The sequence below is a fragment of the Ixodes scapularis genome, unplaced genomic scaffold (assembly GCF_016920785.2).
Source record: "Ixodes scapularis isolate PalLabHiFi unplaced genomic scaffold, ASM1692078v2 ptg000549l_1___fragment_3__unscaffolded, whole genome shotgun sequence".
In the NCBI taxonomy this organism is placed as follows: Eukaryota; Metazoa; Arthropoda; class Arachnida; order Ixodida; family Ixodidae; genus Ixodes; species Ixodes scapularis.
In genome coordinates, this window is record NW_024609998.1 from 552,120 (window position 1) to 571,876 (window position 19,757).

Consider the following 19,757-nt stretch of genomic DNA (forward strand, 5'->3'; position numbering starts at 1 on the left):
TTTGAAGTAGCTGCTTCCTGCCTGAACCGCCGCGTTTTGTTCCGCCATGTTGGAATGGCGTTGTTGCGCACCCGATCGAAAAGACCATCAGGTTTTCCTGATGGACCATCAGAGTTTCTTGATGGTCCATCAGACTTTTCTGATGGTCCATCAGATTTCCTGATGGAGCATCAAAGAAGTCTGATGGACCATCAGTTACACGTGTCTGCTGCTCCCACCGTTGCTTCGGTTGCGCGTGCCGTGCCCGCTGGTGTTGCTTCTATCGCTGACAAACTAAACCACTGAGAGACCTACTTCGTCATGTTGCAGTCTGGTACTGGGGAGAGGCTCAGCAGCAAGCCTTCGAGCAGACTACGGCAGCTCTCATCACAAACTCGGCATTGGCAATGTACAACCAAAGAGACCACTTGACACTCTTGGTCGATGCCTCATCCCATGGATTGGGTGCTGCGCTCCTGCAGGAGTCCCAAGGCGAGCGACGACCAATTGCCTATGCATCCAAGGCACTAACGGACACTGAGCAACGCTATGCCCAGATTGAGAAGGTGGCACTAGCCATCACGTGGGCTAGTGGCCATTTTCGCACATACTTCCTAGGGCTCCAATTTCATATTGAGACTGACCACGAGCCCCTTGTGCCACTTCTCACCACGGAGCGTCTAGATGAATTCAGTCCTCCTCTGCATTGTTTCCAGATGCGACTACTGGAGTATGGCTTCACGATCTCCCACATCCCGGGAAAGAAGATCCACACGGCAGATGTGCTGTCACTAACTGGAGCAGGAGAAAAGGAAGCTGTCGACCTGGAGGAAGCCGTTCTGAAGTATGAAGTTCTCAGAGTGGAACTGTTATCTGCATCAACAGGCATGCTCTCACGGATCAAAGATGAGATCGGGAAGGATCCTGTCACGTCTGGAGTCACGGGCTGGCCGAGCATGAAAACTCTACCACCAGAAGTGCGGTGATACTGCGAAATAGCAGGTGAACTCTCAATAGTGCAAGGACTTCTGTTCAAGGGCAACCAACTGGTTGTACTCCCAGTCCTTCACAACAAATTCCTAGACAACATCCACACCGGGCATCAAGGCGTAGCCAGGTGTAGAGCCCGAGCCAGAGAAGCGGTGCGGTGGCCAAACATTGGCTTTCACGTAAAGAAATTTGTCCGCCAATGCCCCACTTGCCGAGAGGAGTGCAAGCCAGGAGCGGCCTCTCTCCTGCAGACGCTTCTTCCCGAGAGGCCGTGGGAAGGGATCGGCATGGATCTTTTCTCACTTGAAGGCGACAACTAATTGGTCGTTGTTGACTACTTTTCTCGCGTCTTCGAGTTGGTCAAGTTCAGGACAACGACCACAAGAGACATCACTGAGGCTCTGCGGCTAACGTTTGCTTGTTTCGGAATGCCTGATGTCATCCGATCTGACAACAGACCACAGTTTGCATCTGCTGAATTCAAATATTTTACCAGGGACTGGAGCATCAAACACATCACTGCCAGCCCCTACTATCCACAGAGCAACGGTGCAGCAGAGATAGAGTGCAGACAGCGAAGCAACTACTTCGGAAGTCTCCCAACGTAGAGCAAGCACTTGTTGCACATCGAGCGACTCCGGGGAAGGAGGGGTAGAGCCCAGCTAAACTCATCATGGGACGCAAGGTAAAGACGAGTGTCCCTGCAGCCCCAGGGTCACTACGGCTGCGCTGGAGCTGCGAAGACTTTAGAACACGCAACACACAGTATAGGAGGCAGCAGAGTCAAGATTTTTACCGGAGCAGCCGCACATGGGAAAGTAGCGCATGCTGCCGCAGAACCTCAATCATGTGTGGTGGAGACAGCGTCCGGCACTACAAGACCCACGCAGAGGCACCTACTACCGGCAGGAGAGCCTACAGAGGAACAAACAGCTCAGCAACCAGCCTCTGTTGACGAGCCAAGCATCAATGGGCCAAGTTACGCCACACCCAAACCGAAGCAGACGCACAGGGGACGGCAAGTGAGACAACCAGTGCGCCTGGACTTGTAAGACTAAGTTAAAGAAAGGGGGGTGTCAGAGGGTTAGTCGAGTGGCCGAGAGAGGTTGCCACCGCACGGGAGACGGGGGGCGCCCGGAAAAAACAATAAACGCGGACTCGCCGGACGGTACAGACTCATTCACAGGCTGGTCTCTGTCGTTTCACTGCCTTTTTGTCTTTCACAAGAAAGACAAAAAAAGCACAAGCTTGATTTACACAGTTTATTATATAGAAACTTACAACACCAGCACAGGACACTTAATGATAGAGATATGGTGTTGAAAGCTTAGCGAAAGGAGGTTAGAACAACTATTTTCACTCACTGAATGCTCTCAGCACGAGGCACATTTACGCATTTACCTTGCACTTTTCACGTTGAGCGCTCGTAACTAGATTTGACCCTATATATTAATCACAGGTGGTAGTGTGGGGCCATGCATGTCTTTGCATTTGAATGTCCACCATACAATTTATAATAGTATGCGTTATAAGATGAACGCTTGATTGTTTCCAGAGCATTCGTAGCAGGTGCACTCCGTGGTAAAACGATAACCGCAGTTAATACTTATAACCATGGTTGAGCTTAACCGCGGTTACAGCTGCCCGTGTGAAGGGGTTATAATTTGCTAAGGTTCTAAAGTTTAAGCCATGGCATTGCAAATATAATATAATTGCAAATAATTGGTGTGTGGTTATTATCCATGGAGTGTTGCTATAGCACATTTTTATCAATAACACTTATGACCACGGGACTTTGAAGCATAACTCACATTTTATCGAACAAAACACAGCCCCCTTCCTTCCGGCCTGCCCCACCAATTACATTTGTGAAAGCTGCTTGTTCTCATTTGAAATTCAAATCTATCTATAGTCTATTGCAACTAAAGAAGGTAGGGTGAGGGTAAGACGGGGTGGGGAAGAGGAAGCAGACGGAACGCTGGAGAAGAGAAGGGGGAAACCTTCCCTCTTTAAACTTCCATCTGCTTCCTCCTCTCCGGCCATCCTCACCCTCTCCATAACTTCTTGAGTTGCAACGGACTATAGAGTTGATTTTATTCACATGTGTCGGCAGGAGACTCTGTAAGTAGATATTTTTGCCTCTTTGCAGGTAATCTTTCATGAAAGTCTTGTTGTAGGGCACAACCACAACCTTGTCTTCTTCAGTCCACAGAAAGAGATGACAAATGGACATTCCAGTGCATTGCATCTATACTGCACTTTGTAGAACTTAGTTTGTCCTTTGGGATGCAGCACAAAATAACCATATGTAGGTGAGCACCGCTTAGCAGTTTTTTTACGTTTGGGTACTGTCGTAGCCATTGCTGGGGTATAACAAGAACGGTTTATTGTGGGTTAGAGGCAATACATGTGGTCAGCGACATACAGCCGTGTCCTCGCATGGTTGCGCCGTTCTTCCCGTCCGCTGGCCCCCCGGAGCCAGAGTACTCCATGCGTAGGCGCAACGCTGCAGTCGGCGATCGCTCGCAATGCCACTCACGACAACCCCCTTTCTTAGGAGTAGGGAGCCGCGCTACAAGTCCAACCTGTCCGGTGGTCTGCTTGGTCGTCTGCTCCTAGTGACCGCCGTTGGCTGCATGGGGCTCCCGTTGTGTCGTGTTAGTCCTGTCGATGTGCTTACAATGTAGGACCTTGGTTGGGCTGCTGGCCGTGTCACTGTACCGCAGGATGCCGGACCGCTCAGTATGCGCACCACTGTCTTTGGCGGCAGGCGTTCACGACTTCTCACTCTGTGGCGCACGTTGTAGGTCTGCTTCACTCGCGCCCTGTACGCTTCATTCCTGCGCCTGAAGTCGCTGTCGTCCCACTTAGGTGTGAGCATCTTGGTTGTGGTTGGCACAAGCGTATTCAGGTGGCGACCCATTAGCAGTTCGCAGGGTAAAAAACCTTCGACTCCTGGCGTAGCTCTGTGCGATAGAAGAGCCAGGTTTATGTCCTTCGACTTCTTCAGGAGTTGTTTCGCTGTTTGGACCGCACGCTCTGCCATGCCGTTGCTCTGGGCGTAGTATGGACTTGAGGCTACATGGTCTGCCCCCCAACGTTCCACCAGGTTCCTGAATTCGGCTGAGGCAAACTGTGGGCCATTGTCTGTCCGCATAGTTCTTGGCGTTCCAAATTGTGCGAAGATTGGTTCCAAGACTTGAGCGATGTCTTTTGTTGTAGTGCCCTTTAGTTGCTCCACCTCCAGGAACCTGGAGTAGTAGTCCACAACCACAGTGTAGTCTCTCCCTTCGAGTTTGAAGAGGTCAATGCCGATAGTGTCCTATGAGTTTTCAGGCAAAGGAGTCAGCAGCAGTGGCTCAGTTGGTGGCTTTCGATGTAGGCAGACAGAGCACCTTTCTACAAAGTCTTGCACCTGCGTTCCGATGCTAGGCCACCACACCGACTGTCTTGCTCTTGTGCGACATCTGCTCGTGCCCATGTGGCCGGCATGAAGTCTTTCCAGCAACTCAAGCCTCGAGTTTGGTGGGATCACGAGTCTGTCACCCTTAAATAGCAGACCGTCGACAATAGAAAGTTCACTCGCCGCCTCTGTATAGCGCTTTAGTTCCGGTGCAAGTCCATGTACGGTCGGCCATGACGAGGTGCACAAAGTAGCCACTCCGGCGAGAGTAGGGTCTGCTTGGATGCCTGCCATGATTCTGTCCAACATTTGGTTTGACTCCGGCAGCTGTTCAAGTGTCAACCCCTCGTACTCTTGCACTGCGCTCTCAAGGTCTCTTTCTTTGTCCTTGGCTGGCTCTGGTTGCGGCTTTCGGGACAGTAAATCAGCAGTGTACAACTTGTTTCCAGGAGTGTGACACTGTATAGTCATACTCTAGCAAGCGCATTCGAAAGCGTTAAAGACGAGGACTGAGCTCGTCTAGTCGCTTGGTTGTGAGCAGCGGCACAATAGGCTTGTGATCCGTTTCTACATGAAATGTGGATTTGAGGAGGTACTTGCGGAAGTGTTCACATGCCCATGTGACGGCTAACGCCTCCTTTTCAATTTGGGCGTATCGTTGCCCTGTTTCAGAAAGTGAGCGTGATGCATACGCCACTGGTGACAGCCTGTCACCTGCCTGCTGCAGAAGAACAGCTCCCAGCACGTAAGATGAAGCATCGACTGAGACTGGCTGCTGGGAGTCGTAGTGGACGAGAACTGGTGTTGCGCAGAGTGCGTGTTTGATCCGGTCGAAGCTTTGTTGTTGAACCGGACCCCAAAGCCACTCTGCATCTTGGTGCATCAGGTCCCTAAGTGGCTTTGTTATCTCTGCCAGACCGGGAAGGAACTTCGCCAAGGGATTTGTCGAACCCTGGAAGGACCTCACTTCGGACACGTCTGACGGTGGGTCAAGTTGAGTGACGGCTTCCAGCTTGCTTGGATCAGCACTTACTCCTTCTGCAGGTATCACGTGTCCTAGGAACTTGACCTTGCTTTGACGAAAGGTGCATTTGTTGACGTTGGGGGTCACTCCTGATTGTTGCAGTCGGCTCAACTCCTTGTGTAGATTCTTGTCGTGTTCCTCCATTGTCCGTCCGGAAACTATGATGTCCTGCAAACACGCCAGACCGTCCAGCCCCTCCAGCACGCGGAGCATCTCTTGTTGGTAGAACTCGGGTGCTGTCAATATTCCGAAAGGCAGTATGAGGAACTGGAACCGTCCAGCAGGTGTGATGAAAGTTGTGTACTTGCGTGAGTCTTCTGTGAGAGGCACCTGCCAGTACCCGGCTCGAGCATCTAGGCGGCTGAACACTGTTGCACCGGCTAGCCTTGCGAGACACTCATCAACTGTCGGCATCAACATGCGCTCGCGGACTATCTGTTGGTTTCGTTGACCGTAGTACACGCAAATTCTCAGTTCATTGTTCTTTTTCTTGGCAACAACCATCGGGAAGCACCCCTCCTTTGCTTTTTCCATCTTCTTGATGACTCCTATTTCTTTCATCCTTTCCAATTCGTTCTCCACTTGTGAGAGCAGTGGAAGAGGAACTCGTCTTGGGTATGTAACGGCATAGGGCTTGGCGTCATCCTTCACTTTGATGTGGTATTCGGTCTTCATTAGTTCGTGTTCAGACGTCAACTTGGGATGCTGTGCCAGAAGATCGGAGATATCGCCTGGTTTCGCACATGTCTCCCCAAGCTCGAGTGGTCGCCGTAGTATGCCAAGAGACTCGACTGCTGGTCGGCTTAGCAATGCCTCTTTCAGTCCTTTGATGACAAAGACCTTGTCTTGTGTGCTTGTGCCACGCCGGTTAATTGTGGCTTCGAAGTACCCTGCTGTCGCTATAGGCGTTTGACCTGGGCCAGTCAGTGTTCTGCGCTGAGATCTTCAGGGGTTCCATGGTCTTCTTGTTGTAGTCGTTGAGTGATATAGCTGTTGCATCTACACCCGTGTCGACTTTGAACGTGAGAGGCGAGCTGTTGACCTTGACAGTAACTCCATGGTTCCGAGATTGATCGGGTTTTGTCCTCACCGAGATAAACTTCCTCGACGCCCTTGCTGCGCTCGGAGACACGTGTCAGTGTTTCATGCTTGTCTTTTCGTGACAGCTAGGCACACTAATGAGTAGTGGCCTTTTTTTCAACAGTGGTTGCACGTCTTGTTTGAAGCCAGGCAATGCACTTTCGTGTGGTCGCGTGCACAACTGCACCACCTGCAGTGTCCTGCTTCTGTCTTGTTCTTATGCTGATAGGATGCTTGGATGGGTGGTTTTCTTGTTTCCTTGCGGCGATTCTTTCTGACCTCGTCGACGGCCGGTGTTGCGTGTTCACCTCCGCGAATCTCTCTCTGTTGCTGCTTGACCACCTCGGAATTGCGTGCCTTCGTGATGATGGTCTCCAATGTCAGTTCCGAGTCCAGCTGAAATCTTTCACTCAGCTTAACGTCGATCAGTCCAACGACGAGACAATCTCTGATCAATTCTTCTTTCAAGTTCCCGCATTCGCAGGTTTCGGCCGCCTTGTAAAGATCCATAACGAAGGTGTAAACAGTTTTGTGTGGCTCTTGCTTACGGCTGTTGAATATCACGTTCGTCCTTGGCACGAAGTGTTTTCCAAACGCTCTTGTCACCGCCCCGTAGTCTTGCTTCTCGGCATCTGTTAGTTTCAGCGAGGCCAAGATGTCCTCGGCCTCCCGGCCCATGACATACACCAGTGTGTTCACCTGTGTCTCGTTGTCTTGTTTTTTCAAGCCCGAGATCACTCGATATCGTTCCCACCTTGTGAACCATCGTTTCCAATCTTCCGGTCGTCGGAAGTCAAGTTTTTCCGGTAACTCGACCACGAACAAGTTGAGAGGCGTTGTTTTCTGGGAGGTTGTCATCTTCGTGCCGGTTGGCATGGTTCTTTGTCCGTGGGACCGGACATTTCATCGAACGCCGTTTCGTCGAACGCCGTTTCATCGAAGCCGTTTCATCGAATGCCGTTTCATCGAACGCCGTTTGATCGAACACCGTTTCATCGAAGCCGTTTCATCGAACGCCGTCTTATCGAACGCCAGGGTGACACTCCCGCTTCCTGAAGCCTGGTCGAAGGTGCCCATCCCGGGTTCTGAAAGTTTTTGATTTGCATCGCCGCAGAACATCAATTGACGGAAGACAAGCTGGAGGCGATGCTGAGTTCCCAAGAGCCTCCTCGCCAGAAGAAGGCCGTAGCGGCAAGAAATGAGAAGGTCCGCCTTTTTTATGAGAACCGGTCGACGGAGCATGGCTGTGGGGGACTTTTTGAGAGCAAAATTGCTCATCATTTGAAACGGTGAATGGCTGTCGCACGGACAAATGAACCCCCGAAAGTTTTCAAATAACATTTGAAGTGACGTACTTACTTTTGACTTCATTAAGTCTTCAAACAAAAAAATGTTTCATTGTAGTTTCATAAATAGCACCTCAGCTTTAGCTACTGCAAGCTTCGGGCAGTAAAAAAGTATAAATAGAAAGACATGAGAGGCTAGGAAGCTCACATGGCTAAAGCTGTTGCGCCTGCGCAAAACCTAAGTCGCCTTCTGACCTCCTTGAGTTGGAGTGCGCTCTTACCGGGAGTGCGACTTTTTATCTCTTTGTTACAATAACATCAACTCCCATCGGGTAAATACAGAGGGGGCGAACAAATAAGCACAACGTGCGAAACAAATGTAGAAATCGGTAAAAATATTCTCATGGGTTACTTGCATCAAAATAAATTGTGACAGCTACAAGTTTGGTCATGAAAAAACCTGACGATGAAAGGGTGAATTACACGAAAATGCACTCGATCCGTGCATAAACGAGCATCTTTCACACTTTTTATTTAAAATACATTCGATGAAACGGCCGTCAGCGATTCGATGAAACGGCGTTCGATGAATCGGCGTTCGATGAAACGTCCATTTTTTCGATGAAACGGCGTTCGACGAAATGGCGTTCGATGAAATGTCCGGGAACCCTTTGTCCGAGGACGTATTTTGGCAACGAGGCCTAACGTTTTTTCCCGCGCTACTGCTTGGACGTTTCGTGCGGCTTGTACGGCCTACCTGGAGCGGTTGCTCGCTGACTTCGTGTTGTGGACGGATTCCGCAGCTGCCACCATGTCGTAGCCGTTTTTCGGGTACAACAAGAACGGTTCATTGCGGGTTAAACGCAATACGTGTGGTCAGCGACATACAGCCGTGTTCTCGCATGGTTGCGCCGTTCTCCCCGTCCGCGGGCCCCCCGTCCCTTTCAAGGACCCTCATGTCCCTTTCAAGGACCCTCATGTCTAAAGAAACACGGAGCTTAAAACAGGTTAGGGGAAGGCATTGTGCCTTGCAGTGGCTGCACCATGAATTGAGGATGGAGGGGGCCAACTTTTAGGCTACCATGCTACACTTATACTCATTCATACTTTCAAGCACAGGGTAGAGAGAATTGGCGGCAAAGAGCGCTTTCCTTTCTGCTGCCAGCACCTTGCCCTCTGCTTCTTCTGCTCGGGCTTCAAGCAGCTTGCACTTCTCCACGGCGTAGGCTGCCCTGGCCTCGGCTATCTTGGCCTTGGCCTCGGCCAGCTTGGCCTCGGCATCAGCTAGCTTGGCCTTGGTGTCCACTAGCTCTGCCTCGGCCTGAGCTTGGGTTGTCCTGGTTTCAGCTTGAGCATGTCTTAGCTCAGCAGCAGCGAAGCAACTGATCATCCAGTCAAGGGGTCACCTGAAGCAGAAATCATTCTTGGGTGTTTAAAACACCTAAAACACTTCCACATTTGTTTAAAGTACTTCCATGGACAAAAATCCTCAGTATGTGCAAGCGGCGGCTGAAACTTATTGCTGCACCATCTGTCAGTGGCTCGCCTGATTTTGAGACCACACCTGCATGCTATTGTGCTTGCAGGCGTGTGTTCATGCTCTCTTCTGTGACTCAGTTAATTCCTCAGAATACAGCGCAATGTGCCGCCTCAGCGGCGGCATTCGTGAGCATCTGAAAGAGATGCCACGAAAGGAGACAGCATTTGCGGTTTTGCAGCACATACTGGAAGTCTGGTTTCCGAATGCAGTGATTCAATGTTTTTCTTCATATCATAGTTATTAAGGCACACTTTCTGACGTAGCAACAAGACGTGGCAATTTGAGTGAGCAGTAAAATCAGATCTACAGTCTCAGCACCTCGTGCTACATCCTGAAGTAAACACCGCGTCAGAAAAGCGCCCAAGTGCTCTTCTGTGGTCTAAACCAGGCAACCAACCAGCAGATAGCTGCAGTCATGCTTTTCAGTCGCCGCTCTCGCGTCCGGGATCCGGACATTTTGGTGTAGGACATTTCGGTGTAGGACGTTTCGGTGCGGACATTTCGGTGCACGGAAATTTCGGTGCACGGATATTTCGGTGTACGGACTTTTCGGTGTACGGTCGCTTCGGTGCACGGAAATTTCGGTGTAAATTTGAAGTTCGGGAAGTTGAACTTACTTGCAGTTATTCGGACATTTTATGTTCACGCATAAAATATAACAGTTGTATTCATTAAGACATAAAGCTTGTCCCAATTCAAACACGGTTGATTCTGCTCGTTATTAAGACATACATACCTTAAACAAGTTAAATTACTTTCCTCTTTCACACTACGAGGATATTTTCCTAGCTAGCAGGTGTATAGCTAAACACAAACTTATTCGCTTGTCTGACTTTATTCCTGATGGAATGCTCTTTCTGGAAAGTAGCTCGAGATAATAGGCCTTCTGAATACTATAGAAACAGGTAAAGATACACATCATAGGTTAGTCGTGGGTTTCATTATCAAGCAAAAGTCCGAAGCCAAATGCATTCAGAAGCAAAATAGTACACAAAATGTAATGTGGACCACTTTTATTTACAAAAGGCACATGGCCCGGGACCTAGAACGACACGTTGCGGGCAACTCCCCTAAGGAAGCGTCGCACATCACTAGCGTCGTATTCTCTAGCAAGTGTCTTTAACCGTTCTGCAGCCTTCGCGTATTTCGAGGCCTGCTTGAAGCGCTGGCCCATCTCGAGTCTTCCAAGCCGGTGAAGTTGCAGGGCGTCTTCTCGTTGTAGCACCTCCAAGAATCTCCAGAGAGTTGGGTGCGAGCACTGAACATGAGCTTGGAAGCTCCGGTGCCAGGCTTCCACTGAGTTCGTGGTCTTGGAGCCGCCCCGGAGAACGGTGTCGTGGTGGTTCCATAGCTTAATTGGAAACTGCGCATCTCTTCTGCCCCGTGCCGTTAGCCGCCCAATAAACACATCCTCGAAGTAGTCGACCACCGGGAGAAGTTCTGCGCGGATGCTGGACGCAAGCTCGGTGAATGCCCCCTCCACGTCGTCCTGGGGCACAATTGCAAGAGCTGGGATCATGCGAGCTTCCAGGTTTATGTCGGGGTCAAAAGCATACAGCTCCTGTAGTCCTTCCGACTGAAGTCTGCGGTAGACACATTGCGACAGGTGAAAAAAACACCCGCGCACGTCGGCGCTTGGGAAGACCGCCCTGAAAGCGTTGATAGCCGCCAGTTCGTAATCCACTGTGACGGTCCTTGGCTCGCAATCTCCCCCACACTTGGCGTTAAGGGTGGTGTTCAGGGCTCGCGTGTACGTCCCACAGTCTTTCCGCGTTAGCAAAATGTATGCCGCAGGCAGGATGGAGCCGCCCACTTCGCAGTGTAGACTGTAAACCTGGTAAAACAACTCAGGCGCAACCTTGAACGTCCCGTCGGCGAACCACTTCTTAGATGTTCGGAGAACATCCACCATCTGCGGGCTGCAGAAGATAAGGAAACGGTCCTGGTCTTGCACACCGGAGTCATGCAACAGGAATCTGGACCCGTCAATCTTCGACGCGTACTGCGCAGGGATGACGACGTCTTCTAAGCGTGAAGGGAGAGCCATCGGCCGTTGCTCCATCGCCCGCGCCCTCCTGCATGCAAAAAAGTTGGAAATATTATTGCTGTCACGTTTCAACTATAGGGCGGTTACTCATTATTATTTTACTATATTTTCAATTTTAAAAATGTTTAGGCTAGCCCGATGATAAACTGGACATCTCCATAGCATATGAGGTGGCATATATTTTGCTAAGGTAGCAAAGATGTTAATTCGTAACATTCGTGTATAACACTTACCTTAATGTTCTCTTAACAGTGTCCTGAGGCGGTAAGTAACTGCAAGCTTCCGGTGTCATCTCGGCCACCAGGCGTCCGACGATGGCTTGATTGGGTTCCTCAGTCGTCCGTGCTCTTTCCTTCATTGATGAGTACGCTAACTTGGCCTCTTGGTCCAGTCGGCTGGGAGCATGGCTGTGTTCGTTGATCAGCTTGACAACTTCTTCGTCAATAGTGTGAGCCCTTGCTTTACACTCCAGTTTCCGGCTACATTGCCAGTATGTCTGCGAGGAATAGGCGTTTTTATAAATTATAATTTAGCTAAAGACAGGAAGAGTCGGCGTAACAATCTTCGTACTATTAAAAAAAGATCGCATTTGAATCGCAAACTCAGTGAAAGGCTCACCTTTTCTTTGAAGCAACGTTCCTTGTCATACTCGAAGCCTTCGTGCAGAAGTTTCAGCCCACCGCGGTTACTTCGCAAGTACACAGCCATTTCAGGGAAGTGACGAGTTAGTTTGCACCAACACTGGTTGGCATACGACGAGGCGACACACAAGTGAGTCACCAATAGGGGCGTGTCCTCTAAAACCGGAAGTTCTCCCCCCTCCCTCCGCTTCACATCTGCGGCGTTATGTCCTCTCCTGGACCTTCCTTCCTTTATGATAGAATGCGAAAAATTAACTGGAAAGGGCAGAAATAACTGGTGACATAAGACCAAATGCAGGGGTGCCCCCCTTTTCGCACCTCACCCGCTGAAGGCGAAACAAAAGAAAACGAATTCCTGCCTTGTTTGTCCGTATTGTCAATTTCTCCATAATTCTTCTAGGAGAGAAAAAAGGTTTGTTGAATGGAACGGCTTTACAAAAGGCAATTCCAGTGATAAGCCTATATCCGGACAAGCTACCTTGGGTTGATTGTTGGACACCGCAGGAGCATAACATAGCAGCCGAACAAAGGGTAGACTTACCTCCTCCCTCCCCTGCCCCTACTCTTCCTGCTCTAAAATAGTGATCTTAAAAAAAAAAGAAATCGGCATACCCTTATTTGTGTTTTTCGGTTTAGACCAAAAACTACTTATAGCATATAACTAGGATTCCATGCTTTCGGAGTTTAGCCTTCGTCAAATTTGGAGGTTTTTTTGTGTTTTCTTTTCTCAAAAATCTGGCATTTACCGGCGTTTATTTTCGGTAAATACTGAATTCTCAGAAATTACGAGTTTATCGAATTTTATTTCTGGTCAATTTCCAGATCTCCGAAAATGGTGAACAAAATAAAAAGAAGCTATTCACACTTCGACGGATGAAGACAACGAAATTCACTTTTATTGCACGAACTTTACAGCTGGTGCAATCACGGTTGTTAGGAACTCTATCTCAGAGCTTGCTGTAATAGGTGCCGTCATATTTCGTCAGCTATTGTCGCTGATGGCACGCATATTGACGAGATGAGCCTCTTTTGGCAATTATACAAGTTTTGGAAGGGCACTGGTGAGCGCTCTTGGTACCGTTTTATATTAGAACTAATATTTTTTGTGCTTTGACTTCGATATTGGAGTTTTTCAGATAAACCCGAATCAACGAAAATTTTAGCCGGCGAGTGCTTTTCAGAGTTTTTCGGATATATCCGAAAACACGGAGTCCTACCTATAACTACTCCTGGCGGCGGCCCCGTTCTTCGAAGCATCGTGTTGAGCTTCGTCCATGGCTTTGTCCTGAAGCCTGTATAAAGTTTCATCTTTCCGCTAAAGGCGAATCAGACCAACAAAGTCACCTCCTTGTTCGTTTTAACCAACACCGGTCGGTATACGACAAGGCGACACGCAAATATCAGATGCTTATCATATAACATCGAGTTCTCAAAGTGTAAGGTTAAGGTAAGGCAAGTTTCTGGCATTGTTGACCCTTTTCGTCACAAGTTCCCCGATCCCGGCTTCCCGAAAGAGGCGCACGGTTATCAACCTTTGTCGGAGGCGATAAGACTAGCGTTTATCCCCGTTTCTAAAAAAAGATGGCTGTCTTCAGAACACAAAAAGTTAGAGAAGCAGAAAGGTCCATTGTTCTGTCAACTACAAAGAATGAACCAAAAGGAGGGAAAAGTTTCTTATGAATGCCGAAGCGTTCTCTGTAGCGTTCGAGGAAACAAAGCTGAACAGAGGAAGAATTACTTTTTCGTATCAACTTGGGGGCGAAAGATAAATACTACAAGGGCGAGAAAACCAAATCTTGGGTGTCCCTTTTGTGTTCAACGACCATGCACCGAAATATCCATACACCGAAATGTCCATGCACCGAAAAGTCCCTACACCGAAATGTCTTGCACCGAAAAGGCCGCACACCGAGAAGTCCGCACCGAAAGTTCCTACACCGAAATGTCCTACAGCGAAATGTCCTAGACCCCTCGCGTCCTTGGGATTTTCGTCTGCGTTAGTACACTGTCTCAGATTTATACTGATGCCTTCAACAATACCACTTTTTGACCCGTCGGAACCTTAGCAAGCAAGACTTTTGTAGCCTCAGGCCTGCGCGGTCAGCTGAAAACTGGATCACATACCAGCAAAACTGGTGAATTACCTGTTGAAGGATCTCTAACCTTATCCACACTATGATACGGTCCTCAAATGCCCCTGACTTGGCTTTTCCTGGCTTCTGAAGTGCAAAAACGTAATACCATAAAAGCTTTATTTTTGTTAAAAACGATTTAACAAACAAATCGATTTCCCACGGATACCCGCAGGGTTCACTTCAATTTTTTTAGGGAATCAGAGTAACAAAAACTTTAATTGCCAGACCCATTCAATGAAGCATTCCCGAAAAAAAATAGTTGAAAGATCAACTAGCGAAGACTACTGTGTGTGAAATATCTCAGTTTATTGTTAACACATCCTGGTTTGGGTTTTTGCGGAACTGCACAGGACTGACTCATCATTCTGGGCCTTGAATCAATTATGCTAGATGGCACTAGAGCAGAAATTGTTTTAAGCTGCATATGACAGATGGCATTGATAAGGCTCACCTGTGATCCCTACAGAACAGGGTTGCATTACCCTGGAAAACATTACTTTTTCTTCTTCTATGCACTACCGGTGCAAGTGTCTTTCACAGATTCTTACTGCATAGGAGATTTATGCTGCATGAAAACCTGGCCTTGACTGATTTAACAAAATTCTCAGTTCAATGAAACGATGTAGGCTCCCCTAAACTTAATTTAGCTAGGTAGAGATTATATAGAAATTATTTAGCTGTACTCAAATTAGAAATATGGATAGACCTGCTTAAAAGTGCACAAAAGGGGTGTCTGAGATCATCTGTTCTTGGTCATAACTCAATTAGAGTGTCTAGCAAATTATTCTTTCGAAATTCCTTGACTTTTCCAGGTTTTCCCTGACAATTTCAGGTGAAATTCTGACCACTGTAGAGGCGGTTTAATATATAAGACCATAACAACACAAGGCATTGAGCAGTATGAGGATCATTTTGCATGCGCTTAATCCAACTTGAATATTCCGAAATATTCGGGTTCGTCCAGTCTGGATTAAACGAGCACTCTCTTGCCCCCAACATCGTTAGTGAAGAGGCCACTTCCGAAAACACGATGAAAACACAACGCTCAACAAAGCATGCCAATAACCGAATGGCAATATGGCACCCAGATGCACACTTTCGGCTACTTTCGGCTTAAGGCTTCGATTGAAGTCTGCGGCTCTTCCATTTGTTGCTAAATATAATAGCTTTAACTGGATCCAGCCTAGCGTTGCGTCCTCAATCCAATTCAATCCAAAGCTTGTACTGGATTTGTCGGCTGCTCTCTTTGCATCGGGTAGCACACTCTACATCGCATGAGCAGAGCCCGTGCTCCGCTCTAAGCAGAATTTATTGCCCATTTTTCTGCTCCTAAAGCGCGAAACACATGTACGACGAAACCGCCCGATCCGACGTGCAACTGCCGGAATGACCTTCGGGGGCGAGGGTTTTCGTAGCACCGCAGAGCGTTGAAAACCCTCGCATTGCCTGATCGGACGTTGGATCGGACGGTTTTGTCGTACATGTGTTTCACGCTTAAATCCTCAAGTCTTTGCCTAGGGCACTCGATGGCGTTTCCGGCTCACTTTCCCTGACAGGGAAAATGACAATATCCCTGACTTCCCCAGTAATTAAAATTTCCCCGACAATTCTCGGTTTTCTAGGTCGCTAAACACCCTGTCAATCTACGGGCTCTAAGCATCCTAAAAATAAAATATGCTCATGTAATGCTTATTTCACTACTAAAAATGTGATCTAAGATCGGGTATGCCCCTTCCTGAGCGGAAATTTTCGCGCCAGCGGCACATAATTTAGCCAAGGCGACGGCGGGGTGCCTTCCCGAGAGCAGATGCTTCGTCTGCTCTCGGAAAGGTGGCTAGCGATTGGCTGACGAGTGCCCCTCATCACCCGCCATCACCTCGGTAGGATTATGCTCTGCCCTACTCCTGCAGAAAGTTCCACTCAGAAAGAGGCGCGCCCAATCTCAAATCAAATATTTAGAAGGGAAATAAGCGTTGCAAAAGTCCAAATATTTTTGGACTTTTAAGGTGCTTAAGAGATTGTAGAATGAGTTATCACCAAAAACAGGTGGTCTCAGAAACCTCTTTAGTGCACCTTTAACATGGTGTATTTACTTGAAACAGGCAGTTTACGGTTGTGTCCGAAAGCTTACTCGACCCAACTCTGGAGTAATGGCTCTGCGCATAGCATTTAAACACCTGCCCATGTTCATCGTCCATCTATCAGTGTTGTTACATGACAGGATCCGTGTAACTCGAACCCAAATGAGTATTTGAAACACAGTGCAAGGCAAAGTGCTCCTTGAAACAATGAAATCAAGCTGAGTGAATCATTAGAATGCTTATAAGCTGTGTAAGTATAAGTGAAAGTATAAGCTCCAGCTGCACACTGTTTTATCCCACTGGCTTACAGCAATGACGGGCACTCTGACATCAGTACCCAAACTGTCCCAAACACAGCAAAGAAAATGGAGTGATCATCAAGCAATTATTTTGTTTTAATTGCTTGATGCACCACCACCACAAGCCATTTTGACGGATGAGCCAGCTTGAACCTAAAGCTGTCAGACTGGATTTGCAACATCATTCAGATGCAACTATATATAAGCCTACTTTGTAGACTGTTTTCTAGATATAGGCCACAATGGGTTCAGGCAAGGACAGACAAGGGGGCAGACAAAACGTGTCACGACGTCAATCTGTTTCCTTTTTGTAATCCTGTTTCCCTTGACTTGGGATTGCTTTAATCATGATATGATCGTTCACCAGCTCGCCCACGCTTTACCACTCACTGCGGTAAACATAGAGGCTGTTTCACCTAATATTGAAGAAAAGAAAGTTAAAAAAAATGACGTAAAGAACAGGCCAGCAGCATTTTGAACAGAACGCAGAAAGGAAGTCAGGGACCAGAGAAGTGCTATAAACCTTTCATGTATCAGATACAAAAAAATATAGATGTGTACCTTGACAGTTTTTGACGTTTCCTTCGATGCCCCTCTCGACGTTCCTTTCGACGTTCCTTTCGACATTGCAGCATCCTCATTACTTGAGTCGGGCAACACTGACTCCAACAGCTCTTCGAGATCTCTGTGCACCGCCAAGAAGGATAAACACATATTATGGGTTACTTCTGAAACAACCCTTACTCCTTCCTGTGAGGGGTGTACCATATTTATATTAATCGTCTACCGCATGTACCGGCCACTTCGATGTAGATAGACATATTCATCATCTTGAAATGTGGTTCCTGGAGCCAAATGCACTTGTGCCACCGGTGTGGCAAGCCTTCCATGAATCACCATAGCCACAATTTGGAAGTGTGCTGCACCCCCACCTGGAAAGCTAATTCCAGGTGATCAATGACTGCAAAAGGACACTTTCCCATTGCTTTCTGAATACGGAGGGCATTATCCTTATTAACTTGCTAGAACCGGCAACCACCATCAACATAGCCGGATATGTGGCTACTCTCAAGAGACTGTGTCGCGCCATTCAAAGGCAGTCAAGAAAAATGGGCGATCTTGAGCATGACAATGCCCAACGCCACATAACCCAGGAAACAATAGAGGAAATCGCCACGTTGGTATTTTGATGTCTGCTACCTTAACCCCCACTTACTATCCTCTATCTGGTGCCATGACAAAAAAAAAAGAAAAAAAAAACAGCAAGAACTTTATTTTATGAATATTGACAAAATGGAAACAGCTGTCTAGGCGTGAGGGCAAAACATTCTAAAAGGGTGGTTCCGGCATGGAATCGCAAGGCTGCCACATCGTTAAAATAAGCACATTTGTCTCTGTGGAGGCTATGTCGAAAATGTCAAAATGCCTAAAGGCTGCCAAGTATGTGTGTTATCTGGAGAAAAAAAAAATCCTAAATCAATCTGCCATGCACCTCATATACATGGCTTGCACGCGACATCACTCCGCAGTGCTGGTGGCAAGGTTCTCCCTACAGTGGGCAGCACTGGTCCTGCCGCCCACCAGTCCAGCTGATCGCCTATCTGTGTGATGTCCTAGTGTCAGTATAAATAACCACCCTGGCAGGTGGTTATTCCTACTTATTTCCAGCTTGATGGTACAAGTTTCCACTGAAATAAGTTTCACCGACACATGTTCGTCGACAAAAATATTTTCTTTCGCTATATGGATTGGACTGCATTATGTGATTCATTTAGCTTGCTGGAAGTTTAGAGGAATGCTGTCTGTAGGCCGCGGCAACCTAGGCTTCCAAACCGTGCCGTACGTGGTCACCCTTGCCGTCCCTCGGGGAATATAGTTACAATATCAAGGATCGGGCGTGCATCGCCAAGAGTTCAGCAAGCTAAGCTATGAAGTAGCCAGAAGGCCTAAATCTAGAGGCACACAGGCCAGCCCATGTACAGTGGCCCAAGTTTTTAATAATATCAAGCAAGCATCGACAGCTGGGCCGGCCAGCACCGTGCTGCGGAGGGGTGCGGCGATACGGGAGAGATTGGGCACGTGCTCACAAAGCTCTTTCCAGTGACAGCGTCGTCTGCTAAGCTATTCCGTTGACCGCACACATCCCAGGTGCTCATCTGCTGGCAGAGAAAACCGCCTTTACGCAAAGACCTGAAGAAAGCTTGCTTATCACTCGCTTTTTTTTTTCTTTTTCGGTCACACTAAATAGCAGCTGGCAGCAAATTCGAACACAAGACAACACAACCAGACCGCAGAGTGAAACTATTGTCATTGCACCACTGTTTATGCCGCGCAAGACAAGTATCACACCAGCGCGTGCTGTTCAGACGTTTGCTCTACGAACCGATAAAAGCAGCAGACAGAAAGAGAAATCAAGAGAAGTGGGCATTGGATAATCAATGATGTGATGTCCATCAGCGCCCTGCACTCCTTTGCTACGGAAAAGGGGCTGTGCGCGGTCGACGGAATAGCCTAGCAGATAAACAGATGACGCTCGCACCGGAAAGTGCTTTGTGCGCAGGCGCATAATCTCGCCCGTATCGCCGCACCCCTCCGCGGCACGGCACTGGCCAGTCCGGCGGTCGAAGTTCGCTTGATATTATTAAAAGAAATTGGGCCGCTGTACATTGCTGAAGTCATTAGGCACTGGAGATAACGAAAAAATGCTGCCGACAAAACGGACATGCAACTGTTTCAACTAAACTATTTGTTAATCAAACGTAGCAGTGTCAAAAAAACAATATGTCGGTGAAACATTCGATAGACTGATTGCTGCCGGGCTTGCGCACATCACTTAGACTACATTTTCAACAAGTTCCTACTGCTTGCTCTAAATGACACCTACAGTGCTAACAAAGCACTGCTGAAGTCGGGGTACTAACAGCGATCATGGCAGTGAAGCTGCACTCACACTGGCATTTGTATCGCAACCGCAAAGCTGATCTGCTTACTTACGTCACCAAATGCACGTGAAATTGGACTGCACCATTAAGCTACCCCGTTCGCAACCGCTTCAGGATCGCGATTCAACCGCCAGTGTGAATGCAGCGCCAGTCGAGTACATGTTTTCGCGGAAGAAATATCCGTTGCAGTCCACAGAGCACGCGCTAGCTCGCACTCCTAGCCTTCGTTGGTACTAATAAGTTACGTCCAAAGCGCTGCATTCCTAGCCTTAAGCGCGAAACACATGTACGACGAAACCGTCCGATCCGA

The 19,757-nt window shown here is 48.1% G+C and overlaps 1 protein-coding gene across 1 annotated transcript; it reads right to left on the reverse strand.

Moving 5' to 3' along the window:
- Positions 1-10,314: 10,314 nt before the first annotated feature.
- Positions 10,315-12,057, reverse strand: LOC115309024. Its single transcript, XM_029967163.4, has 3 exons — positions 11,968-12,057; positions 11,583-11,845; positions 10,315-11,377 (listed from the first exon to the last, which is right to left on the reverse strand). The coding sequence occupies exons 1-3, from the start codon at positions 12,055-12,057 to the stop codon at positions 10,345-10,347; spliced, it is 1,386 nt and encodes a 461-aa protein (XP_029823023.3). The 3' UTR covers positions 10,315-10,344.
- Between the last annotated feature and the right edge of the window lie 7,700 nt (positions 12,058-19,757).

What these genes read in the sequence shown, in the direction of transcription:
- LOC115309024 (XM_029967163.4), bottom strand. Translation starts at nt 12,057, where the DNA reads ATGGCTGTGTACTTGCGAAGTAACCGCGGTGGGCTGAAACTTCTGCAC. An exon ending in AACGTTGCTTCAAAGAAAAG is followed by an intron (nt 11,846 to 11,967) that starts GTGAGCCTTTCA and finishes TATTCCTCGCAG; the next exon opens with ACATACTGGCAATGTAGCCG. An exon ending in ACTGTTAAGAGAACATTAAG is followed by an intron (nt 11,378 to 11,582) that starts GTAAGTGTTATA and finishes TTTTGCATGCAG; the next exon opens with GAGGGCGCGGGCGATGGAGC.